The sequence below is a fragment of the Dendrobates tinctorius genome, unplaced genomic scaffold, assembly GCF_039654945.1.
Source record: "Dendrobates tinctorius isolate UK_male_01 unplaced genomic scaffold, ASM3965494v1 ptg000041l, whole genome shotgun sequence".
NCBI lineage: Eukaryota > Metazoa > Chordata > Amphibia > Anura > Dendrobatidae > Dendrobates > Dendrobates tinctorius.
Window position 1 is genome coordinate 1,316,842 of NW_027361709.1, and position 27,276 is coordinate 1,344,117.

The window sequence follows — 27,276 nt, forward strand, 5'->3', positions numbered from 1 at the left end:
ATATTTCAGCAAAATCCGTCCGTGCCCCGGAGAAAACCTGCAGATGTAACAATGAAACTGGTGAATTCTGGACATTTCCAGCAAAATCTGCCCGGCTTGTGCTACTACGGATTCTGCAGCGAACATGTCCCCAACGAGTGCGGATTATTGCAACGATGTCTGCAGCTGATAATTCACCCCAGTCCGTGCACAGACCCATTGACGAAGATGGGAAGAACCCTTTACGCTCATCTAACAGTTTATTTTAGATGGAAAATCCCTTTTTAAGGCCAAAGAAAAATTTCCCCGCCCCCCATATCCATTCAGCACTTTCTGTTTCAGTAGGGTAGAAGTCATGGCTGTCATTACCGGTCATACCGGAGTGCTCACCCAGCTTTCTATGAGTCCTGAGGAGCAGCACAGAGGATGTCAGCACCCAGCTTAACCATATTCCGGAAGGAGACATGTGGCAGATTTGCTGTTCAGGATCCTGGGAAAGCCGGGTTATTGCTGTACCTCAATCCTTTAGTGTGTTGAACATCTCTGCTTGCTGAGATTGGGGATATTCTCCATCGCTTCCCCCCCCCCAAAGGCTTAAAACACCGCCAACACTTGTCACAGCTGAGTGTTTGCCACACTTGTAGTAGCCTGTGTTAAAGGGGTTGTCTATTAAAAAGTTGCTTGTTCTAAAATATGAAACTAAGTCTTAATCACCTGCTGTTGCCCTCCTGGCCGGAGCATTGGCCGCTCTATGATCTGCTCCGGCCCTGGAAGCGATGGCGTCACCATACGGACAGCCAGGTGACCGCTGCCGTTTGTGATGGGCTGCAGCGATCCGGTGACTTGAGCTGGACGTTTTTCTGATGACGTGGAGTTCAAGTCGCCTGACCGCTGCAGCCAATCACTAGAACGGCTGCGTTGGATCCAGGAGCGGTGCATCGGCCGAGGATGACTTATTTTGGTATTTTTACTAATTCTACCCGCCGGGTAACGAGCAGCTTTTCCCCCTTTTAATTGTTCATCATGTAAACTGAACGATACATTGTAGCAAACAATCAGAAGGCAGAGTTGTGCTGTGAAGTGTTTCGCTCACAGAGGATTGCCCGGCCGGATACAAATGTAACAATTTGTAATGGTTTAGTTTTTTTTTTTTTTATCCACTGGATTTAAACAAGAATGTTCACATCCACCGGCAGCAAGCGGAGATGTGGGAAATAATCAGGAATTGAAGCCCAGCCTAATTGAACTTTTTGTCCCATAGTGATTGGTTATTTACATGGGACTGCATCTCCAGGAGTATTGCGCACCTGTGCAGTCACAGATCGCCCCCTCCTGCCCGCACCGGAGGTTTTGCTGCACTTCCTGCTCTTCTGGTTGTATAGCATTTTCGGGCCTCTTCCCTCTCCTTCCCCCACACAACTCGCTACGAGGAAGTTCTGGGCGTCTGACGATTTTCTGTTTTGCAGTAGATGACGTCTGCGCCAACAGGTGACTGACAGGAAGGAACGAGGGGATCCCTGCGTGATTTGGGGTTGTCCCCCATAGTGACGCCCCCCCGGTACATAAAGCAGAACTCCGGCTCCCGGGGCCAGACACGGCCATTGCTCACTGGGATTTGCCCTGACTGATTCTGCAAGCGGCCGGATATTAGGAAACCCTGCAGCTTTTGATTCCTGAACCTCTGAGGCACGTCCGGGAGCGGCAGCACCAAGTAAGTAACGAGACGCCGTGTGTAAAATCTGTAACGGGTGATTCTCATCCCTGGGGATCTGTGAGGACGCTCCATGGGCGACGTTCACACTCACGTTTGTTCTTCTATTCTTTCTATTACTTTTTATGGGATTTTGTGTTCATACCAGGAGCTCCTCTTCTTCTTCTTCTTTTTTGCTTCTTTTTTTTCCTGATGAGGTTTTGAAATAAATAAATGATTGTGCAAAATAAAAAAAAAAAGTGCTTATAACTTCTTGGAATCAGATCCTGATGGAATCTGCTCCAAACTAGGCTGTCAAGAACGGATCAGGAGCGACCTGCACCTGTGAGCTCAGGATGTGTTCTGCCTCCCACGCACCATCTTCATGGTCTCTGCTCACTGACACTTCAGGGGAACATTCCTGTTTTTTTCTTTATAAAAGCTAAAAAAAAACTCCCTAAAGCTGAGAGTTTGTTCTCTCAGTCTGGACTTGGATTGGGGGATTTAGACTGATACAATTGTAGCAAAACCTCAGCTGTGAGAAGTCTTAGGTCTGTTTTAGCCTTTCACAGTAATCAGGAATGTTCTCAATCACTGACGGAAAAAAGCTTAAAAAAAAAAATCCATCCACAAAGTGTATTGGAACGTTCCGAAACTTTCCATCATGAAAGGATTAAACTTTATTACAAAAATGGAAATTCCCTTTAACACATTGATGCCCGGTGTCCGTCCTGTCAGTCTCGGAGTTGTGCGTAAATCATGACACTATTTATTATTTCTGCAGGTAACACAGGAGAAAAGACAATTATGGCGCAGTCACTGAATGGCGGGAGTTCATCCCCCCTGATCATTGACGTCCCACCCAGAGTTCTGGACGACTTCTGCCGCTGTGTTGACAGCTTGAATGACTGGGAATGGATGCGGTTTGGTAAGAAAGATTCATTCCCTGCTGTTACATATAACAACGGATATAATTCACATGTAATGTATGGAGTGCACCAGCAGAATAGTGAGTGCAGCTCTGGAGTATAATACAGGATGTAACTCAGGATCAGTAATGTAATGTATGCACACAGTGACTGCACCAGCAGAATAGTGAGTGCAGCTCTTGAGTATAATACAGGATGTAACTCAGGATCAGTAATGTAATGTAATGTACGTACACAGTGACTGAACCAGCAGAATAGTGAGTGCAGCTCTGGGGTATAATACAGGATGTAACTCAGGATCAGTAATGTAATGTATGTACACAGTGACTGCACTAGCAGAATAGTGAGTGCAGCTCTGGGGTATGATACAGGATGTAACTCGGGATCAGTAATGTAATGTATGTACACAGTGGCTGCACCAGCAGAATAGCGAGTGCAGCTCTGGAGTATAATACAGGATGTAACTCAGGATCAGTAATGTAATGTATGTACACAGTGAGTGCACCAGCAGAATAGTGAGTGCAGCTCTGGGGTATAATACAGGATGTAACTCAGGATCAGTAATGTAATGTATGTACACAGTGACTGCACTAGCAGAATAGTGAGTGCAGCTCTGGGGTATGATACAGGATGTAACTTGGGATCAGTAATGTAATGTACAGTGGGGAAAAAAAGTATTTAGTCAGTCAGCAATAGTGCAAGTTCCACCACTTAAAAAGATGAGCGACGTCTGTAATTTACATCATAAGTAGACCTCAACTATGGGAGACAAACTGAGAAAAAAAAATCCAGAAAATCACATTGTCTGTTTTTTTTTTCATTTTATTTGCATATTATGGTGGAAAATAAGTATTTGGTCAGAAACAAAATTTCATCTCAATACTTTGTGATATATCCTTTGTTGGCAATGACAGAGGTCAAACGTTTTCTGTAAGTCTTCACAAGGTTGCCACACACTGTTGTTGGTATGTTGGCCCATTCCTCCATGCAGATCTCCTCTAGAGCAGTGATGTTTTTGGCTTTTCGCTTGGCAACACCGACTTTCAAATCCCTCCAAAGGTTTTCTATAGGGTTGAGATCTGGAGACTGGCTAGGCCACTCCAGGACCTTGAAATGCTTCTTACGAAGCCACTCCTTCGTTGCCCTGGCGGTGTGCTTTGGATCATTGTCATGTTGAAAGACCCAGCCATGTTTCATCTTCAATGCCCTTGCTGATGGAAGGAGGTTTGCACTCAAAATCTCACGATACATGGCCCCATTCATTCTTTCATGTACCCGGATCAGTCGTCCTGGCCCCTTTGCAGAGAAACAGCCCCAAAGCATGATGTTTCCACCACCATGCTTTACAGTAGGTATGGTGTTTGATGGATGCAACTCAGTATTCTTTTTCCTCCAAACACGACAAGTTGTGTTTCTACCAAACAGTTCCAGTTTGGTTTCATCAGACCATAGGACATTCTCCCAAAACTCCTCTGGATCATCCAAATGCTCTCTAGCAAACTTCAGACGGGACCGGACATGTACAGGCTTAAGCAGTGGGACACGTCTGGCACTGCAGGATCTGAGTCCATGGTGGCGTAGTGTGTTACTTATGGTAGGCCTTGTTACATTGGTCCCAGCTCTCTGCAGTTCATTCACTAGGTCCCCCCGCGTGGTTCTGGGATTTTTGCTCACCGTTCTTGTGATCATTCTGACCCCACGGGGTGGGATTTTGCGTGGAGCACCAGATCGAGGGAGATTATCAGTGGTCTTGTATGTCTTCCATTTTCTAATTATTGCTCCCACAGTTGATTTCTTCACTCCAAGCTGGTTGGCTATTGCAGATTCAGTCTTCCCAGCCTGGTGCAGGGCTACAATTTTGTTTCTGGTGTCCTTTGACAGCTCTTTGGTCTTCACCATAGTGGAGTTTGGAGTCAGACTGTTTGAGGGTGTGCACCGGTGTCTTTTTATACTGATAACAAGTTTAAACAGGTGCCATTACTACAGGTAATGAGTGGAGGAAAGAGGAGACTCTTAAAGAAGAAGTTACAGGTCTGTGAGAGCCAGAAATCTTGATTGCTTGTTTCTGACCAAATACTTATTTTACACCATAATATGCAAATAAAATGAAAAAAAAACAGACAATGTGATTTTCTGGATTTTTTTTTCTCAGTTTGTCTCCCATAGTTGAGGTCTACCTATGATGTAAATTACAGACGCCTCTCATCTTTTTAAGTGGTGGAACTTGCACTATTGCTGACTGACTAAATACTTTTTTTCCCCACTGTATGTTCACAGTGACTGCACTAGCAGAATAGTGAGTGCAGCTCTGGGGTATGATACAGGATGTAACTCGGGATCAGTAATGTAATGTATGTACACAGTGGCTGCACCAGCAGAATAGCGAGTGCAGCTCTGGAGTATAATACAGGATGTAACTCAGGATCAGTAATGTAATGTATGTACACAGCGACTGCACCAGCAGAATAGTGAGTGCAGCTCTGGGGTATAGTACAGGATGTAACTCAGGATCAGTAATGTAATGTATGTACACAGTGACTGCACGCGCAGAATAGTGAGCTCAGCTCAGGAGTATAATACAGGATGTAACTCAGGATCAGTAATGTAATGTATGTACACAGTGAGTGCACCAGCAGAATAGTGAGTGCAGCTCTGGAGTATAATACAGGATGTAACTCAGGATCAGTAATGTAATGTATGTACACAGTGACTGCACCAGCAGAATAGTGAGTGCAGCTCTGGAGTATAATACAGGATGTAACTCAGGATCAGTAATGTAATGTAATAGGATGTAACTCAGGATCAGTAATGTAATGTAATGTATGTACACAGTGACTGCACCAGCAGAATAGTGAGTGCAGCTCTGGAGTATAATACAGGATGTAACTCAGGATCAGTAGAGAATGAGTAAGGTAATGTACCATATATGATAAAAGTGGGTATATGATGAGTATATTCTGCATGCTCGAATAATATGTTGGAGTGTCCGCGCTTACATGTCTCACGGCCGCAGCACATGTGGGTGAGGAGAATCTGACATGTTATTCGAGCACCCGAGCATGGTTTGATAAAACATTATCCGAGCACATTCTCTCGTCACTAGTGACCACACAAAATATAGACACTTTGGGCATAATTTGGCCATTTTCCTTTAGGGGTGTACTTACTTTTGTTGCCAGTGGTGTAGACATTAATGGCTGTGATGAGGTATTCACACTGTTATACGAGCCGTACTCCGACCACTGTACATTAAAATATCTACAGAATGTCAGGGGTGTACTAACTTTAGTGACCTTCTGTAATTGCACAGTGATTCTCGGGGCCGTCACAGATCTGATTGTCAGGCTCAGTGTCAGTCTCTGTGATGTTCCGGTGATAATTTGTGGTTTCCGTTGTGATTAATGAGCCGCTGATCTCAACATCAATGTGTAAATCTCATTCAGCTTTGATCATAGAGGAAGGGCGTCCTGACAGCGGCCCCTGCACTCCCTCCACTGTGGCCCCGCCGCGGCTTGTGGGGTGATCTGTTACAGGGGCTGCACCGTGGTGGCGGGACAAGCGGGGGCCGCATACTGCGAGCCCCTTAATACTAGTGACAGACACAGCGGAATATGGACATGTGACAAGTTCTGCAGATTTGTATCATCCTTCGTTTCAATGTGTCACCGTGCGTCAGAGCCTGGGAACCTGTAATGACCTATTCATCGCACAGCTGAGGGTTTGTTACAGTTGTGTCCAGTCCAGACAATCCTCTGTGAGATAAATATCTTGGACTCCAGACTGATACATTGTAACAAAACAGGAGAGGCACTTGTGATGTGGAGGATGCAATTGTGACAAACCTTCAGCTGTGACAAGTTTTCAGTACAGAAGGAAAAATCTACTAATAAATTAAATAAAACTTATCCCTTGGTTATTGTGTAATATCCTACGTATTTATACCTCCATGTCCTCTGGCAGTGAATGGGAGAAGGTTTTTACCCTCTGTATAGACATAATTCCATTCATTGACAGCAAGCGGAGACCTGTAAAATGTCTATTTTTTATTTTTTCTTCTTCAGCATCACATGTTGTGAACGACCAGACAACCATCCAGCGTTTCTACATGAGGCGGCGGTGGGGCGACTGTGTGACCGGGGAGCTGCTCTGGAGCTGGGGGCAGAAGCTGGCCACCGTCCACGACCTGGAGCTCATCCTGCAGAAGCTGGAGCTCTACCGGGCGTTAGAAATTCTCCAGCAGTGTAAGAGTTACTCTCTGCTGTGTCCAGTGGCAGCGCAAAGCCCCCGGGGTGTCACCCAGACCTCCATTGCCCCCCGGGATGGCATATCAAGCACTGATACAAAAATGGTGTCAGGTAAAGACTGCAGGACGGTATAACACGGGCTGTGAGGAGAGAAGACAGGGAGGGAATCACTGTGTCATCCTCTGTGTTCTAGAACCCAAAGTACCACCACTCCCATCACCACCACAACCCCCATCAGAGCTGCTGAGGTCCCTGGGGACAGACTCCTATTCAGACCCGGTGTCCAGCACAGATCAGGTATGTGAGAAACTGGTATAACCTGGGCATCTCCTGTACAGAATTATATATGTACAGCCGGTATAACCTGGGCATCTCCTGTATATAATTATATATGTACAGCCGGTATAACCTGGGCATCTCCTGTATATAATTATATATGTACAGCCGGTATAACCTGGGCATCTCCTCTACAGAATTATATATGTACAGCCGGTATAATCTAGGTCTCTCCTGTGTATACCTGTACATGTGCCTCCGGTATAACCTGGGCTTCACTTGTGTATACCTGTACATGTGCCTCCGGTATAACCTGGGCTTCACTTGTGTACACCTGTACATGTGCCTCCGGTATAACCTGGGCTTCTCCGGGATGTGTCCCTGTATGTGGTGATGTGGACCATGTAGCTGTACAGTAACTCTCTCCTCCGCCCGGAAGGGATTGAGTTCTCCACAGCAGGAGATCAGCCTGTCCCTGAACACCACGTGTCAGCCCTGGACGAGGCGGCAGCTGGAGGAAGCTACGGACGGGTTCAGTGTGAACAGGAGGCTACACAGCGGACCGTTTGCTGATGTCTTTGTAGGATGCAGGGGAGACAATGTTTATGCTGTGAAGAGGCTGAAGGAGGTAATGCGTCATTCCAGGGGTCTGCTCCGGGGGGCTTTATATCCCTGGCAGGTGTCGGGTTGTGACCAGGTCATGTCTGCACTTTCTTTAGGGGCAGTCGGACAGAACGAAAATCTTCTATGAAAAAGAGGCTGAGATCGGTTTTCGGTAAGAGAGGACCCCTCTGTCCCACCGCTTTCTATATCTGAAGCTTCATCTTGGCGGAAGGAAGAGTTCTGCAACTTCTGAGACACTTTGTGCTGCAATATATTATTATTGTCGACATCTCTGCTGCCTGTCAGTGAATAGAATAACAAGTCATAGAGACACGTATGACGGGGTGTGTGAGACGTTTAAAATGCTGCACACGGGCAGCTGTAGCGCTGACCAATGCTGAGGTGTGAATACGCGTCTATATGTGATGCCGCAGGGGTTGGGGAAACGTCCAGTTATCTGCGTAACAGCAATTCACTTCTTTGGGGGATACAGACCAGAGTACCAGGGTCCGCTGAGCGGTCTCTATAGCCGTGGCGTCTCTGGCCGCCTCATAGAGCCAGGCATCCAGTATTCAATATCTCATTAATATTGCTCACAGCTGAGGGTTTGTTACAGTTGTATCCAGCCTGGACAGTCCTCTGAGCTGAGCAGCCTGTTCTCCAGATTGATACATTGTAACAAATTGTCGGGAGAGAGATTTGTGCTGCTGATGGGTTTATCTCACAGATGATTGTCCAGAATGGATGCAATTGTAACAAACCCTCAGCTGTGCAAAGTTAATTTACCCCATTAGTGTAATTGTGAGCGCTGCAGCTTTTCTGTCTCGTGTCTTGTACAGATGTCATCATCCCAATCTCCTGAAGTTGCTCGGCTTCTGTGTGGAGAGCGGACAGCACTGTCTCATCTACCGTCTCATGAATGAGGGATCTCTGGATGTCGCCTTACAGAAAGTGAGTCTCCTCAAGGAAGAAGTAACCCTCTTCTCCTCTATGGACGCTTAAAGACTTACTTTTCTATAGGTGACATGTAACAGGTATATAGGTACATACATAAATACATATACATTCATATACCCCACATCTACGTCAGGCGGATGTGATCAGAGCACAGTCCACCTCTCCTGTAGCCGATGGTTATACCATAGGTCAGTGATGGCGAACCTTTCTGAGACCGAGTGCCCAAACTGCAACCTAAAACCCAATTATTTGTGTCGAAGTGCCAACACGTGCCAAATGCCCCGTCATGATCCCCTTCATGCAGAAATGTCTCATCCTGATCCCTTTCCTGTAGAAATTGCCCATTCCACCACCTCCATCATTGCCCTCTCCCCATCACTCCCATCATTAGCCCTCTCCCCATCACTGGCCCTCTTCACACACACACTCACACACTTACCTCTCCATGCGCCTGCAGCTTCCTTCCTCTCACTTCCTCTCACACATTGAGCGGCGCGGCTGGATGACATCATCATGCAGCTACGCTTCCTCGCCGCTCAATATGTGTGAGGAAGCTGCAACTCCGAACATTGAGGCGAGGCCGCGTGCCATCACTGCCATTGGTGATGGCAGCTCTGCCAGTGTCTGTGCAATCCCTGCATCTTTCATCTGTGCTCTTCCCCCAGTCCATGGAGTTACTGCCCGCTTCCTAGACTTTCCATTACAGGGTCATGTCCTTTTTCCTAAATTCTCAACATCTGGAGGCCTGGAAATATCTAAACTAGAATGTTTTCCATATAAATACATGTTCCATTGTTTCACTCTTCACTACTAATATAAAAACTTTCATCATATACGTGTTATATTTTCATACATTATACTGTTATATCATGTATTATACTCCAGAGCTGCACTCACTATTCTGCTGGTGCAGTCACTGTGTACATACATTACATTACTGATCCTGAGTTACATCCTGTATTATACTCCAGAGCTGCACTCACTATTCTGCTGGTGCAGTCACTGTGTACATACATTACATTACTGATCCTGAGTTACATCCTGTATTATACCCCAGAGCTGCACTCACTATTCTGCTGGTGCAGTCACTGTGTACATACATTACTGATCCTGAGTTACATCCTGTATTATACTCCAGAGCTGCACTCACTATTCTGCTGGTGCAGTCACTGTGTACATACATTACTGATCCCGAGTTACATCCTGTATTATACCCCAGAGCTGCACTCACTATTCTGCTGGTGCAGTCACTGTGTACATACATTACATTACTGATCCTGAGTCACATCCTGTATTATACTCCAGAGCCGCATTCACTATTCTGCTGGTGCAGTCACTGTGTACATACATTACTGATCCCGAGTTACATCCTGTATTATACCCCAGAGCTGCACTCACTATTCTGCTGGTGCAGTCACTGTGTATATACATTACATTACTGATCCTGAGTCACATCCTGTATTATACCCCAGAGCTGCACTCACTATTCTGCTGATGCAGTCACTGTGTACATATATTACATTACTGATCCTGAGTTACATCCTGTATTATACTCCAGAGCTGCACTCACTATTCTGCTGATGCAGTCACTGTGTACATATATTACATTACTGATCCTGAGTTACATCCTGTATTATACTCCAGAGCTGCACTCACTATTCTGCTGGTGCAGTCACTGTGTACATACATTACTGATCCCGAGTTACATCCTGTATTATACCCCAGAGCTGCACTCACTATTCTGCTGGTGCAGTCACTGTGTATATACATTACATTACTGATCCTGAGTCACATCCTGTATTATACCCCAGAGCTGCACTCACTATTCTGCTGATGCAGTCACTGTGTACATATATTACATTACTGATCCTGAGTTACATCCTGTATTATACCCCAGAGCTGCACTCACTATTCTGCTGGTGCAGTCACTGTGTACATACATTACATTACTGATCCTGAGTTACATCCTGTATTATACTCCAGAGCTGCACTCACTATTCTGCTGGTGCAGTCACTGTGTACATATATTACATTACTGATCCTGAGTTACATCCTGTATTATACTCCAGAGCTGCACTCACTATTCTGCTGGTGCAGTCACTGTGTACATACATTACTGATCCTGAGTTACATCCTGTATTATTCTCCAGAGCTGCACTCACTATTGTACTGAGAATCTTCTGTGTATTTTTCAGGCTGGATCTGTCCTGGGCTGGGAGCGGCGGCTGGCTGTCACTGTAGGTCTGTTACATGGTGTCGGTCACTTGCATAGTGCTGGGATTTTTCATGGAAACATTAAGAGGTGAGACATTTGGGGGAAATACATTGAGCCCTTTAAGACATAATTGCTCAAAAATGTTGCAACTTTTGGAGTTGTTTTCGAGTTCCAACAACCTAATATAACACACATACACTGGTGCCGGTGTTGTTCTTTCCCCGCCATGCGGGCGGTGGTCTCTGTATTAGGTCAGCGGACTTTGGCCGCCGGTGCCGCTCCGTCTTCTCACTTTACCTGCAGGATATCGCCGTGCTCACATCCGCCGCTGATGGTGGAGGTTTCCACATTTTCACTTCTTACATCCTGCGCCTCCATTATTGCTTCCTCATTTATGGTTCCTTTATGATTAACCCTTTCATGGTCAGTGTTATTGGAATCATGAGGGAAATCCCTGTACATATCAGACCACACCATTTCCCAAACTGCAAAATTCCCAAGCCCCCTCCAATTAGCATAGTCCGAGATTTCCATGCCTTTAAGACTGTGTTCACATGAGCCGTACTGCAGGTGTCTCCGGTGTCCCACACACTCCTATAACAATGGGGTCCTCCATGATTTTCGGCTTTGTGTTCGCCCCTATTTTTCCCACCATATTTTATGATATAACATTAAGTGAGTGGTGATGGCCAACTCACTGAATGAATGTAAGAAAGGAATGGAGGCTTTTCTTGTGAGTAATAGTATAGAAGGTTATGAATAACAGAATATTATAGGTAGATGGGTGACCCAGCTTAGGGGAAGGAATTTTTTTCCCTATGGAGAAAATTGGCTTCTACTCTGTGGGTTTTTTGCCTTCCCCGGGATCAACAATGCAGAACAGCTGCACTAAAAATAGGCGGAACTAGATGGACATAAGGTCTTCCTTCAGCCTTCAAAACTATGTTACTATGTAACATATTCCAACAGTTTATTAGTGGGGTCTGATCTCTGGAACCCCCAGAAAATAATGCTGGTGGCGCTGATTGAGTGCAGCACCTTCTTGATGTTTCCTTTGTAAATGAATGGGACCGACTCCAAATTCCACCGGTGACTATGACGCCGCTGCGCCCAATAAGCTTTTAAACAGAATTGATGTACTGCAGCTCCTACGTTCCCGGGCGCTGCCACCACTAACTCTGTAAACTGCTGGGAGTTGTAGTTCCACTAATGAGGAGGGGTCATCTGCTGTGCGCTGATACATTCCTAGTTAACCCCTTGTTCTCTACATTAGTTCTAACGTCTTCCTGGATGAGGATTTCACTGCGCGCTTAGGCCACGCTGGGACGCGATTCTCTCCTGATCGATCGGCAAATTACACTAATGTGAAGACCCAGGAGCTGCAAAGGTTCCAGCCTTACCTGCCCGACATCTACCTGCGGTGCGGTCAGCTCACCGCACAGACGGACATCTTCTCCTGCGGTATAGTAAGTGCCGATGCTATCAGAAGCGGCCCCTGCTTTATGGCACAGGGGTCCTCCAGTGGGTGGCGGAAGAAGTGAGGGAATAAAAAGTCCTGCAGCCTTCCAATGTGCCTGGGGGCAGAGACTGGAGTCCAAAAAAAGGAAAAGTAGTAGTAGATCCAACATTTCAATAAAATATAAAACTTGTTTTCATTTTGTTACACCATATCTCAAAAATGGCGCAATCATCAGAGGAAACATCCCAGAGAAGAATACGATCAAGGTTGATGCATTTGGAAGTAAAATCTCTTTACTCCTAACCTATGATACAATGAGATCTTGGGGGTTTAAGGATCTGACAAGTGACTGCACCTCTACAGTCACACATGATGACCGGCCTCATTAATAAGAAACAATCCTCGTTATCCAAAAGACAGAACAATCCATCATTACAGAATCATTAGACCCTCCTAGTGTCTTATTCTGCATCCTGACTCGTGAAGGAGATGAAATCCGTCCATTTATTAAAACCCTGAGGAGACAAAGTATTTAGCCTGGTATCCAGAAGGTAAGAACCCCCCTCAATGTTTTCCCCTCTGACTGAACAATTAACCTTTCGACACATTAAACAAACTGAATTTTATCTGATCATCTTTGTGTTCTGTAAGAAACTGTCTGGAAGCATTGTCAGGGTAATGGCCTCAGGGTTACTGAGCCTCTTCATTGATTCTTTGGTGCCGATATTTTACATCACACCAAGCACTGGATACAATGCACCAAAACTCACAGCTACAGTGGATGAATTGTTTAATTGAATGTTTTTTCTATGTGATGAAGTGATCCCATTCCATTGTTTGTGTAATGTATTTACAAGATTTGCATTCCTCAATGATGAGGAAGGTGTGAGGTCGACTCTTTTATTATGCGATTCTCCTGAGAAACAAGAGTCCTGAAAGGATTAGGAATTATTTATTTTAGAACTGACAACAATTCCCTAACATTCCCTAACATTTGCTTATACACCATAGGGAAATATTTAGTAATGAATAAGACTCTTGTAACTATGATAAAAAAGGAAAGAACATTAATTTAATCACATGAGATAAAGCAGCTAATGAAACAATTCATCAACTGTAGCAGCAAGATCTGGTGTATTGTATCCAGTGCTTGGAGTAATGTGAAGAATATCGGCTGCACCACTGTAAATTGAGACAATCAATACTTGAGGGTTTTTTACCCAAGTTCAGTGGCTCCGGTGGGGCTTACATCTGGACCCCTGCAAAACGGGATTTGGACATATGCACCAACTATAACGGTGCAGACAGAGTCCACGTGCGCTCTGACGGGAGGCCGACTCCCATCGAAGTAGACTATGGTTATAGTTTTGACTGGATGAAAATAAAAAGTTTTATACATTTTATTAACGTGTTGGATCAAGTGCTATTTCCGGTTTGCTTTTGTTGTGGAGTTTGGATCTTTGAACGCTGGATAGGTGAGCCGATTACACCACTTTCTGCAGAGTCCAAAAAATCAAGTGTATGGGATAGAATAATGCCAAATATTATTATTATTATTTATTGTTATAGCGCCATTTATTCCATGGCGCTTTACATGTAAGGAGGAGTATACATAAAAACAAGTACAATAATCTTAAACAATACAAGTCATAACTGGTACAGGAGGAGAGAGGACCCTGCCCGCGAAGGCTCACAATCTTCAAGGGATGGGTGATAATACAGTAGGCGAGGGTAGAGCTGGTCATGCAGCGGTTTGGTGGATCGGTGGATACTGCAGGTTGTAGGCTTGTCGGAAGAGGTCGGTCTTCAGGCTCTTTTTGAAGGTTTCGATGGTAGGTGAGAGTCTGATATGTTGTGGTAGAGAGTTCCAGAGTAGGGGGGATGCGCGAGAGAAATCTTGTATGCGATTGTGGGAAGAGGAGATGAGAGGGGAGTAGAGAAGGAGATCTTGTGAGGATCGGAGGTTGCGTGCGGGAAAGTACCGGGAGACGAGGTCACAGATGTATGGAGGAGACAGGTTGTGGATGGCTTTGTATGTCATGGTTAGGGTTTTGTAATGGAGTCTCTGGGCAATTGGGAGCCAGTGAAGGGATTGACAGAGGGGAGAAGCTGGGGAATAGTGGGGGGACAGGTGGATTAGTCGGGCAGCAGAGTTTAGAATAGATTGGAGGGGTGCGAGAGTGTTTGAGGGGAGGCCACAGAGCATGAGGTTGCAGTAGTCAAGGCGAGAGATGAGGGCATGGACTAGGGTTTTTGCAGATTCTTGGGTGAGGAATGAACGGATTCGTGAAATATTTTTGAGTTGAAGTCGGCAGGAAGTGGAAAGGGCTTGAATATGTGGTTTGAAGGAGAGATCAGCGTCGAGGATTACTCCGAGGCAGCGAGCTTGTGGGACTGGGGAGAGTGGGCAGTCATTTACTGTAATTGATAGGTTTGTAGGGGGGGTCACGTGAGATGGGGGAAAGATGATGAATTCTGTTTTGTCCATGTTGAGTTTCAGAAATCTAGCGGAGAAGAAGGATGAAATAGTGGACAGACATTGAGGGATTCTGGTTAGTAGGGAGGTGATATCTGGTCCAGAGATGTAGATCTGTGTGTCACCAGCATAAAGATGATACTGAAAGCCATGAGATTCTATGAGCTGTCCCAGGCCAAAGGTGTAAATAGAGAACAGCAGGGGCCCAAGGACTGAACCTTGTGGGACTCCTACAGATAGGGGGCGAGGTGAGGAGGTGGTGTGTGAGTGGGAGACGCTGAATGTCCGGTCTGTTATGTATGATGAGATCCAGGATAGGGCCAAGTCTGTGATGCCGAGGGATGAGAGGGTCTGTAATAATAGGGAATGGTCCACTGTGTCAAAGGCAGCCGACAGGTCCAGGAGGAGGAGGACAGAGTAGTGTCGCTTGCTCTTGGCGGTTAAGAGGTCATTGGTGACCTTATTAAGGGCAGTTTCAGTGGAGTGGTGTGACCGGAAGCCAGATTGTAAGCGGTCGAAGAGGGAGCAAGAAGAGAGATGGGAGGACAGTTCAAGGTAGACGTGCTGTTCCAGGAGCTTGGAGGCGTAGGGGAGAAGTGATATAGGGCGATAGCTAGATACAGAGGATGGGTCAAGAGAGGGCTTTTTGAGGATAGGTGTGATGGAGGCATGTTTAAAGCTTGAGGGGAAAACACCAGTTGTTAGTGATAGGTTGAAGAGATGGGTTAGGGTTGGGATGAAGACTGTGGTGAGGTTTGGTATGAAGTGGGACGGGATTGGGTCGAGTGCACAGGTGGTGAGATGTGATCTTGAGAGTAGAATATAATATAATAAAAGGGAGAGTGATGGACGGTCCTAAAGTCATGACATAAAATCTGCTGTGAGACGACGTCCACTAATCAGGAATTTTTTATTTAATACAATGTGTTTTATGATTTTTTTTTCTTTTAGGTTTTAGCAGAACTCCTGACCGGACTGAAGCCCACCGACAAGGACCGAGACCCTTCGTATCTGGTACGAACAGCCACACACAGTTTTGCATTAATTCTGTCCTTATGGAGCCATCTAATAACTCGCCCTCTGTCACCTCCAGAAAGATCTTATCCTGATGGAAGTGGAGCGGGTGAAATTAAAAGCGGAGTCCAATAGTCCTGGATCGGAGTCTGTGGACCTGCTCTGCGCAAAAGAAATCAGCCAAAAATACACGGATAGAAGACTTGAGCGTTTGGGAAGAAGTTCTGCGACACATTGGGCTTCTGCCATCTGCCTGTGTCTGAACAAGAAGAGAACTTTATTATCAGAGGTAACGTTATAATAGTATCCTGTACATTATAGTGTGTTACTCCGTCTCAGGTTCTGTTTGTGAAGATCTGGTGGTGCAGGGAGTGCTGCGAAAAAATATACAAATTAGCTTCCCTCCAGAAGGAAGACATTTGTCTCTATAGCATAGGTAAAGTTAACTGTGCCTATTGATTTTTCATTAGAGGTTTTTATCTGCTATAGAGCCATCTGTCTACCTGCTTGCTGACTGTTTCCAATACCACTATACAATTTACTTTTTTATTCCCTAGATCATCTTTAACCTTTATATTTTCTTCTATTCCACAATAGGTTATAACATTGATGGAGAAGGCTCAGGAGACATTCACGGCCTGTGCGAAGGAAGCACAGGAGGACGAGATGTCCAGTGTGAATGTTCCCGAGGAGCGTGATGAGTCCTTGTCTATAGGTTACACCCATGGAGAAGCGGTGGAGCTGCCCAACTGTTCCCCCAAAGCTGTTGCCTCCTTGAGCAGCAAATCCATGCCGCCATATCGCCCAGCACAAAATGATGTGTTCAAGAGGAGCCCGTGTGAACTGGACGAGTCTGGAAGCTTCGACTTGTATCCTGATGACAGTTGGTCCCGGAGTGAGCCGTCGTCTGCACCGACCACAACGTCGTCTGCGGGACATCAGGACAAATCGTGGACCCCAGAAAGGAGCATACCCCAAAAATTGGCAAACTCACCAACAGGTAAACTGAAAGTATGTAAGTATGTTATCCTCTTCCACCATCTGTACAGGGGGCACAATGCAGTCAGGGGGTAGTGTCCTCCTGGAGTCACCAAGCCCAGACTCCTCCATCAGGCGCAGATAGAGAAGTGCGATCCGTCACTGCACAGAACACGTCTCCTCCAGAGTCCATTGGTGGCAGCTTTACACCAATCTCCGTCCAACGCACTGCATTGTGCTTGGTGATACATGGCTGCATGCAGCTGCTCAGCCATTGAAACCCATGCGATGAAGCACCAGCAGACTGTGTATAACAAGTCTCCATGACGTTCGCCATATTTTATAGCATGTGTGTCACTGATCTTTCTTATTTTCTTCTCATTTACTAGAAAGCAATGAACCATCGTAAGGAATTGAAGTGAATGAAGCCAAGCTGAAGATGATGGAGGAGATCGGAGTGTACGAAGACGAGAAGGTGGACAGCTACAGTCTTTTTCATTCAGCCTGAGTTCACTATGTATTACACCAGCGATGGCCATTATAGGACTGAGCATACACCATTAACACTACTACCTTCTGGGTACCGACTTCATATGCCTCTGCAGAGACTACCTCAAAGTCTGCTATGTTCTGGCCCACCAGAGTGGGGTACTTGTCCTACCCACATCGCCCAAGGATAATAAAGCATCATGGCCCCTTGTGTGATTATGATTGGGAGGAAGAAACCTGAGCAAATTTAAAGGAGTTTAATAAAATGAGAAAACATGTCCGCTTCCTTCCAGATACAGCGCCACCCTTGTGTTTAGGCCTAGTATGAAACTGTACCTTAATTTCAACCTCTTCTATGGAAAGAGAGTTTCTAAAAGAGGGAGGGCGGCCGTGTTTTTTTAATCCCAAAGGCCTCATTCATGTGTAAGTACATCCCATGGATGAGAAGAACCAATTATTTTGATCAGATGCGGGGCTGAGTGTCATTAGATTTTCTCTTTTGTGGAGAAAAAAAAGTTTCTCCACCTTCTCCTTTCTGACAATCCGTGAACATCAGACAGCATTCAGATGTCATCCAAGTGATGTCTGATTGTTTTTTTAATGGTCTCATATTGCTCCGACCCTCTTTGTCATAGATGTAATGGAAAAGAACCCATAAACTGTGTCTTGGTGGACGTGTCACCCTCATATTATTGACGGAAGCAAGGCTTCCTCATGACTTGATGGAAACAAGAGCTAGCACTCAAAAAACACTCCAATATTCGGCTAGGACCTCCGCTGTGGGATTATCTGATGAATGGCAGACATTGTGTATACAAGAGGCGGAGGGGTGACACTTTACATTTTCCGGTTTTCCAAAGGAATTATATCAGACACGCTGACGCTGAAGTCCAGTTATGAATATTTCTTTTCTTTATGATATTTGTATATTCTATAGTTATGGGAGACATACATTTGGTGTTGTGATAAAATGTTGAATGTAACGTATTTACCTACATCACTGGACGGTCTGCACATCAGTCACAAGTTAATATTGGACAGATGCAAAACAATTTACATTCCTTGTTTCCTATCTATGGAAAGCTGACATCATGATAGGAAATATGGCAGTAATATCTCCTGCCTGGGACCACCAGGGGTGAAGATATCCTAAAAATTGTGGGTCACATAATTTTTTGGGACCCTAGCCACATCCCATAGACCAGCCCCTATAGGAGCCCACCAATGGGAGGCATGTGGGCGGGACTTTTACCTGATAAATACAGACTGTGAATGGCAGTCACTGTCAGTCTTGGAGGATAGAGTTCCCTGTAGATCTTTACCATTTTCAGACGAAAACTTCCCGCCATAAAGACCAGAGCCGTTCCTGAGACCACAGGTCAGTACTTACCTTCTGTTATCTCTTGGTATTTCATGTGATTGTATATACCGCACTGTTTGTCCCCTTTGTGACATCTTTTGTGTGCTGATGGCAATTTTGGTAGCTTACAAGCAATGAAAGGTCTTGTCGTTCCGTGTTACTGCCTCATTTTTTTCCCCTTAATTTGTAACGTTTTTTAATGATTGTAATTATTATTGAATTTACATAATGTTTGTAATTATCGGTTTTATACATTGTGTAAAATAAAGAGAAATGTGTAGTCCATGGTATCATCCATGTCACCTCAGAGCCATAGGGGGAGTGTATGGGAACCAATTATAGGGGTTGTCTAGTCATCCCGCGGAGCGATCGCTAAGGGCACCAATTCTGTGCACCATACAAGGCAGGAACATATCCGAAACTTCACACATTTCATAGACATTTATGGAACAATGGTCCAAGTCACTCTGTGGTAAACGCTTGTTTATTCTCCTTAGGCCGCGATCACACGTTCAGGATTTGGTCAGTATTTTACATCAGTATTTGTAGCCAAAACCAGGAGCCGAAAAAGATAACAAAAAACTTGTCACCACTTCTGCATTTATCACCCTCCTGGTTTTGGCTTATAAATACTGATGTAAAATACTGAGCAAATCCTGATTGTGTGAATGTGGCCTTAAGGCCATGAATGCCCAGTGCCGGGTGTCTGCTGATTGTGCCCCAGTGTAAACAGGCCCATTGTGTACGCTCATGGGTGCATATGAATGGGGATTACATTGGATTTTAGTGCCTAGGCCTGAATGTGTGAACAAAGCCATAGTTACAGCTGTGACAGTCACTATTGGGCGGGAGCTTGTCTGTGTGTATATACGTGTGTGCATGCATGTACACACACACTTTCCTCCTAATATTATATATTCTCTTTATTTGCTTGTAATCTGACTTGATAATAATAGTGGTTGCTATTGGTAACAGCCCTAATCTGTTTACATACGGGCCATAGTGGCGGCGCTGTGCACAGCAGCCACTCAGGTGTTTGCTTTCTGTTTCCAAAATGAAAGCGCTAATCTGATTGGGCCGCCTCATATCTTCAAACCAATCGGATTCCGCAATCCTGATAATGAAAGCTGTGATCTGATTGGCCATAGCGCGATAGCCCCTGATAGAGATAAGTCACGTGTGCGGCCCCGTCCTCTCTGAGACAATCGAACGCGGAGTGAACATCGCTGCACTGTAAAGTTCTACTAGAACGTACTGGTTATCAGCGTGTACTTCTCAGCCAATCAAAACGCATTACTTTCAGCAACCAATTAGCAGAGTCGAACAATAGAATCGACAAGTTTTCTGACCAATAAACGAGCAGAACAGGAGGGGGTGGGGCGGTATCGTGCTAGGGTTCAGCCAATCACTATCAGGCGTTCTAGGGGGCGCCGGGCTACGGAAGGCGGAGGGCAGAGTCCTCGGGGCGGCGGTGCTGAGTGGCAGTAAGTTCGGGCGCTCCCGGCACGGGCGGTGGAGGGGCTTCGGGGAGAGAGCGGGTCTCTGCGCTACGTAGCTGTCGGCTCTGTGTAAATACCAAAAAGACAGTGAACTGCTGGGCCTTGTAGTACCAGAGAGCAGGCCCTGATAGAGCGGGGCCCCGGGCACTCTAGGTGCTGAGCAGCACGTACATGGTTAACTAGCCGGGGAGAAACGCGGGATATCCGCATCAGACCGCACTGTGTGACCTCAGGCAGGGGAGAAACGCGGGATATCCGCATCAGACCGCACTGTGTGACCTCAGGCAGGGGAGAAACGCGGGATATCCGCATCAGACCGCACTGTGTGACCTCAGGCAGGGGAGAAACGCGGGATATCCGCATCAGACCGCACTGTGTGACCTCAGGCAGGGGAGAAACGCGGGATATCCGCATCACGCCGCACTGTGTGACCTCAGGCAGGGGAGAAACGCGGGATATCCGCATCAGACCGCACTGTGTGACCTCAGGCAGGGGAGAAACGCGGGATATCCGCATCAGACCGCACTGTGTGACCTCAGGCAGGGGAGAAACGCGGGATATCCGCATCACGCCGCACTGTGTGACCTCAGGCAGGGGAGTTTTGTTTTCTGTCCCATCAATATTAGTTAAAAAGAAAGTTACAAAACGGAAAAGCAGCGTGTGAGCGAGGCCATACAGCACACCGGTCATCAGTGTCTGCGGGGGTGCGGGTGTCAGACCCCTGACCTCATACAGTACACCGGTCATCAGTGTCTGCGGGGGTGCGGGTGTCAGACCCCTGACCTCATACAGTACACCAGTCATCAGTGTCTGCGGGGGTGCGGGTGTCAGACCCCCGCCCTCATACAGTACACCAGTCATCAGTGTCTGCGGGGGTGCGGGTGTCAGACCCCCGACCTCATACAGTACACCGGTCATCAGTGTCTGCGGGGGTGCGGGTGTCAGACCCCCGACCTCATACATTACACCAGTCATCAGTGTCTGCGGGGGTGCGGGTGTCAGACCCCCGACCTCATACAGTACACCAGTCATCAGTGTCTGCGGGGGTGCGGGTGTCAGACCCCCGACCTCATACATTACACCAGTCATCAGTGTCTGCGGGGGTGCGGGTGTCAGACCCCTGACCTCATACAGTTATTGTCTCTCGCACATTTATAGGCGCAGGATGAATTTTTGGTGTTTATGTTGTAACATTTTGGCATCTTGTAGAGATTCTGACATCTTGGCGCCCCCTCCCTCCCCCCTCGCTGCTCCCCCTCAGGATGTCCAATGCTGAATGTCATCTTTACACTTGTGACTAATAATTATTTTTTTTATTTTTTTTTTTAGCTTTTAAAGTCACCATGGCAGACAGGAGCGTGAGCGGCTCACGAAAGCATAGATGGCAGAGTCCACCCGAGATGTCTCCTCGCAAATATCGGAAGAGCAGCGAATCACGTACAGTCAGTCACAGCCGAGAGCGCGATGCCAAGAGTCGCAGCCGAGAGCGCGATGCTGAGAGTCACAGCTCGTCCCGGGAGCAGCAGGTGATCATCTCTCCCCTGCAGAGTACGCCCAGACGACGGCTGGATATCGTCACCGGGGTCCGCTCCACTGTGAGAGCCCTGAGTAGACAAACGGACGGAGTGCAATCCCACAGAAATGCCACCCACATAGAGACATCAGAGACGGCGCCAGAGAAAGAGGTAACTCAGTAGCAATATTCAGGGGAAACCATTACACTCACCAGGGTCGTACATAGAAGTCATGGGGCCCCATAGCAGAAGTATAATGCACAGCCCATAGTCCTCCATGTAGTGTAATGCACAGCCCATAGTCCTCCATGTAGTGTAATGCACAGCCCATAGTCCTCCATGTAGTGTAATGCACAGCTCATAGTCCTCCATGTAGTGTAATGCACAGCTCATAGTCCTCCATGTAGTGTAATGCACAGCCCATAGTCCTCTATGTAGTGTAATGCACAGCCCATAGTCCTCTATGTAGTGTAATGCACAGCCCATAGTCCTCTATGTAGTGTAATGCACAGCTCATAGTCCTCCATGTAGTGTAATGCACAGCCCATAGTCCTCTATGTAGTGTAATGCACAGCCCATAGTCCTCTATGTAGTGTAATGCACAGCCCATAGTCCTCTATGTAGTGTAATGCACAGCCCATAGTCCTCTATGTAGTGTAATGCACAGCCCATAGTCCTCTATGTAGTGTAATGCACAGCCCATAGTCCTCTATGTAGTGTAATGCACAGCCCATAGTCCTCTATGTAGTGTAATGCACAGCCCATAGTCCTCTATGTAGTGTAATGCACAGCCCATAGTCCTCTATGTAGTGTAATGCACAGCCCATAGTCCTCTATGTAGTGTAATGCACAGCCCATAGTCCTCCATGTAGTGTAATGCACAACTCATGGTCATCCATGTAGTGTAATGCACAACTCATGGTCATCCATGTAGTGTAATGCACAACTCATGGTAAATCCATGTAGTGTAATGCACAACTCATGGTAAATCCATGTAGTGTAATGCACAACTCATGGTCATCCATGTAGTGTAATGCACAACTCATGGTCATCCATGTAGTGTAATGCACAACTCATGGTCATCCATGTAGTGTAATGCACAACTCATGGTCATCCATGTAGTGTAATGCACAACTCATGGTCATCCATGTAGTGTAATGCACAACTCATGGTCATCCATGTAGTGTAATGCACAACTCATGGTCATCCATGTAGTGTAATGCACAACTCATGGTCATCCATGTAGTGTAATGCACAACTCATGGTCATCCATGTAGTGTAATGCACAACTCATGGTCATCCATGTAGTGTAATGCACAACTCATGGTCATGCATGTAGTATAATGCACAGCCCATGGTCATGCATGTAGTATAATGCACAGCCCATAGTCCTCCATGTAGTGTAATGCTCAACCCATAGTCCTCCATGTAGTGTAATGCACAACCCATAGTCCTCCATGTAGTGTAATGCACAACCCATAGTCCTCCATGTAGTGTAATGCCCAGCCCATAGTCTTCCATGTAGTATAATGCACAACCCATAGTCCTCCATGTAGTATAATGCGCAGCCCATGGTCATCCATGTATTATAATGCACAGCCCATAGTCATCCATGTAGTATAATGCACAACCTATAGTCATCCATACACCCAGCTTAAGTATTTGCTGTATTCGGGGGGGCCCCTCACCCACCGGGCCCTGTTCAGAGTGATGGTTCATACAAACTTATTATGCTCCATTCACTTGCAGGACTTTAGACCCCTTATTGTCTGGAATGCAGGATGTCTATGCAGCTGGACCCCCATCTATTTTTACATTTATACTCTGTGTAATTTTCTCTTGTGCCCACAAACAACTAATATTCCACATTTTCTCTCCAGCGCGATCATCCGGAGCAGAGAAATAATGACTCTAATAGGAGATCGAGTAATGAAGCGATGAGACTGCAAAGCTCGAAAATCAAAGTGCCTTCTCTCCTATTCAAGAGGGCATTCAGTGACATCCTGGGGACGTCCTGTGCACCCCGGAGATCGCGGGACAGCGAGACCAGGAGTTCAAATGAAAGAAAACCAGTGGAAAAAAGTAGTAGCTCTGATCCCGAGGAGTCACCTCCGCTACGCTCAACCCCAAAATCCACCGTCTCCAAGAAGGAAGTTGTGGGAGACCGGAAACGGAGCAGCGACGACAGAAAGAGAGCGCCCAGCCCGAGACACTCGGTCATCAATGTGATTACCAGACCTGAAGCCAAAGTTCCGCAGGAAAACCCCCGACTTGTGTTCTTAAATGAAGACAGCGATAATGATGTAAGTAGAACAGGAAGGCCTTAAAGGGGTTGTCCAGGAATGTGATCTTGATGGCTTGCACGTAGGAGAGGTCATCGGTATCGGATCGGTGGTGGTCTGATGCTCGGAACCTCCACAGTCCGCTGTTTGTAGCTCCGGTGACGGCTTGATGTGCAAAGTGTACGGGCCCAAAGATCGGTACACTGTGTAGTGTCACATTCTGGTGCTGCAGCTCCCAGTGAAGTGAATGGGATCCGACCTGTGGTACATGGAAGTGACCACTACACGGTGTACGATGCTGCACATTGTGTCCTTCCCTCCTGGTGGAGCACAGAGCTGATCTGTGAGGTTTCGTGTGCCGGACACCCACCAGATTATTCAGATTGTGGAAACGCTGATCCCATCGATTAACCCTTTCACTGCTGCTGTCACAGCTAATGGAGGCTTTGTGCAGGGAGCAGTGATCACAGGCCTGGGACCAGACCAAGGCCGTCAGGGCAGCTTCTTGTAAAAGCTGTAATTAGTGGGGGAGACACATTTCCATTTCTGAGATAATAGACCGTAACGATTACATATTTTTGCAGGTAGCAGAAAAGGACCCTTCTATCGGGAGTGACTTCTCCGACGTAGAAGACGTGATGCCGCTGGCCAGATTTTCTCAGGATGACGATTTCCCGCCTTGCTGTTCTATAAATGATGATGACACTCGCCAGTTTGAAAGTCTCTGGGAACGTTACACAGAGCCGATCATCCCCATCTACAGACCACCCGCAGAACGTGACACCTGGCGCCAGAAAGAGCAAGACCGCAGCTACGCCTCCGAACCTTCCCTGCTGGACAGCAGTCGCCTCAGCACATCCAGCGACAACGTCAGTCCCATGGGGAGGAGCCACAAGCGATACGAGTCTTTTGACGATGCCTGGACCTCTGGTCACAGCACCAAATCCAGCAGACGGACTCTGGAAATTCCTTCTACGAGTTCGGACTCCAAGTTCCGGTCTGATGGCTTCATAGACACCCACTGCCACCTAGACATGCTCTACTCCAGACTGTCGCACAGGTCGTCCTTCGCCGACCTCCGGGAACAGTTCACCTCCACCTTCCCCCGGGAATTTCAGGGCTGCATCACCGATTACTGCGATCCTCGCACGCTGCAGAGGCTTCCATGGGATCAGGTGCTGAACGAGGACTCAGTGTGGGGGGCATTTGGCTGTCACCCCCACTTCGCTCAGTATTATGATAAGTACCTGCATGAAGACATGATGATGGCACTGCGGCACCCGAAAGCCATCGCCTTTGGAGAAATGGGTCTTGACTTTTCCCATAAATGCTCCACGGAGATCGCAGACCAGATCACGGTGAGGAATTACTTCTTGTAATCTTTTTTATTATTATTGTGCTGTAACTCATGTAGCTTCCCCCCCCAACACCACTTCCAGTTTCTTCCTGCTTTTAAATATCTCTGCTTGCTGTCATTTATAGGAACACAGAGGTACATGGCTCCGATAACCGGACGGTCAGGGGCCGTGCGCCGGTGTCCATCACATGATCGGGACAGATCTGTATAAAGTGGGATCAGACTACGGTATTTGTAGTCTGTTACCATGGAAACAGGTCTTTGTGATCTGCCCTGATCAGTGATGTGAGCCCCCCTCCCATGTATTATACAATATTTAATGTTTCTATTAAATACCAGTAAGCAGAATTCTTACAACCAAACTTGTCATAGCTTTTATGTTTGCTGCGGGTTACAGCGCATCTGCAGGGGGGTTTAGTTTTCATTGCATTTTATCAGGTGTACTAATAGCATTGCTCTGTTTTCCACCCGGGCAGGTTTTCGAGAAGCAGCTGAAGCTGGTGGTGCCGTTGGGGAAGCCTCTCGTCATTCACTGTCGGGGTGCAGACAAGGAATTGTTCAAAATATTGAAAAAATGGCTTCCTCGAGACTACAAGATACACCGGTGAGTTACGTTGCCTGTGCGAGCTCCATGTACATCTGCTAGGTCTGGACCCTCAGTAACATCTCCTCCTCCGCAGACACTGCTTCACCGGCAGCTACGACGTCATCGAGCCTTTTCTGAAGGAGTTCCCGAACATGATGGTGGGCTTCACCGCCGTCCTGACGTATCCTTCCGCTGTGGAACCGCGAGATGCCGTTACAAAAATCCCCTTGGACCGGCTGATTGTGGAGACGGACGCCCCGTATTTCGTTCCTAAACAGGTAATGGGTGACATCTGTTTGGAATGAACACTACTACCCCCACTATGCACGCCAGCAGAGCATCCTCCGTGCTGACACTGAACCTGCAGGCGGCATCTAGCAGTGTTGCATCATATCCCAGGGATCGGTGTATCTGTCACTAATGATACTTTTGTTTTTTTTTTCTTTAGGTGCCTAAACATGTCTGTAAATTTTCGCACCCCGGTCTCGCCATACACACCGTTCACGAAATCGCCAGGCTACAAAACGTACCCGTCAAAAACGTCATGGCAAAATTACGGGAGAACACGTACCGGATCTATAATGTATGAGACGCTGTCTGTGATGCCTTGTTTTAATAAAACTTGAAATTAGAGATATCTGTCCGGTCTCTTTTTTTTTTTTTTTTTTTTCCCTCTTTAAAGTCTGATTAAAATTTTTCATTTTCAGTTTTTTTATGAGATTTCTTTGCTATTTAATGGTGAACGATTTATGGAATTAAAGATGCTTTCAATTTTCTGGGGTAAAGTGGGGGGCCCTTCTAATAAAATCACCACAACTAGCGAAGTGCTGGGTATTCAGGAGCGGAGACTGACTGTCTGCGCCTAGAGCCACATTTGGTGGATGTGGTGTAAAACAGTGCATAGAAGACTGATAACTTCAGCAGCATCCCCCTCCTCCCAGAGTAGAGGCGAGGAGTGGGATGTAGCTGCATCTTCTTTCTATGATCAGGTATGCTGGGAGGGGAGAAGAGGGGGACCCAGCTGCAGCTTCTCCCCTCCCAGCATACTCAATCATAGAAGATGCAGCTACAATCCCCTCCTTCCAGCATACCTGATCATAGGAAGTAGGGGGATGGAGCTGCAGCTTCATTCTATGATCAGGTATGCTGGGAGGAGGGGGACGCAGCTGCAGCTTCTTTGATCGGATATGCTGGGAAGAGGATGCAGCTTCTATAATCGAGTATGCAGGGAGGGGAGCGGAACTGCAGCTTCTTTCTATGATCCGATATGCTGGGAGGGGAGAGGAGGGGGACACAGCTGCAGCTTCTCTCCCAACATACCTGATCATAGAATGAAGCTGCAACTCTGTCCCTCTCTCATCATACTCAA

The 27,276-nt window shown here is 46.6% G+C and overlaps 2 protein-coding genes across 4 annotated transcripts in view; both read left to right on the forward strand.

Annotated features, from left to right (window-relative positions):
* LOC141088779 (interleukin-1 receptor-associated kinase-like 2) overlaps positions 1-17,587 on the forward strand; it is a 45,325-nt gene extending 27,738 nt beyond the window's left edge. Inside the window, exons 3-15 of the mRNA XM_073574943.1 lie at positions 1,446-1,690; positions 2,454-2,597; positions 6,660-6,953; positions 7,036-7,139; positions 7,558-7,746; positions 7,838-7,893; positions 8,561-8,672; positions 10,874-10,980; positions 12,167-12,359; positions 15,780-15,842; positions 15,922-16,131; positions 16,440-16,842; positions 17,210-17,587. Coding sequence (XP_073431044.1) covers positions 2,477-2,597; positions 6,660-6,953; positions 7,036-7,139; positions 7,558-7,746; positions 7,838-7,893; positions 8,561-8,672; positions 10,874-10,980; positions 12,167-12,359; positions 15,780-15,842; positions 15,922-16,131; positions 16,440-16,842; positions 17,210-17,229 — 1,872 coding nt within the window. The 5' untranslated portion in view covers positions 1,446-1,690; positions 2,454-2,476 and the 3' untranslated portion in view covers positions 17,230-17,587. The remainder of the gene's footprint in view (positions 1-1,445; positions 1,691-2,453; positions 2,598-6,659; positions 6,954-7,035; positions 7,140-7,557; positions 7,747-7,837; positions 7,894-8,560; positions 8,673-10,873; positions 10,981-12,166; positions 12,360-15,779; positions 15,843-15,921; positions 16,132-16,439; positions 16,843-17,209) is intronic.
* Positions 17,588-17,728: 141 nt separating this feature from the next.
* Positions 17,729-26,540, forward strand: TATDN2 (TatD DNase domain containing 2). 3 transcript variants are annotated; one of them, XM_073574940.1, is made up of 7 exons: positions 17,729-18,687; positions 21,498-21,853; positions 23,563-23,985; positions 24,549-25,322; positions 25,798-25,925; positions 26,002-26,185; positions 26,356-26,540. In XM_073574940.1, exons 2-7 carry the CDS (start codon positions 21,512-21,514, stop codon positions 26,494-26,496), a joined length of 1,992 nt encoding a protein of 663 aa, XP_073431041.1. In that variant the 5' UTR covers positions 17,729-18,687; positions 21,498-21,511; the 3' UTR covers positions 26,497-26,540. The 3 variants fall into 3 exon arrangements, with proteins under 3 accessions (XP_073431041.1, XP_073431040.1, XP_073431042.1); XM_073574939.1 differs by lacking the exon at positions 17,729-18,687 and adding an exon at positions 20,000-20,153; XM_073574941.1 differs by lacking the exon at positions 17,729-18,687 and adding an exon at positions 20,145-20,237.
* Positions 26,541-27,276: the final 736 nt, after the last annotated feature.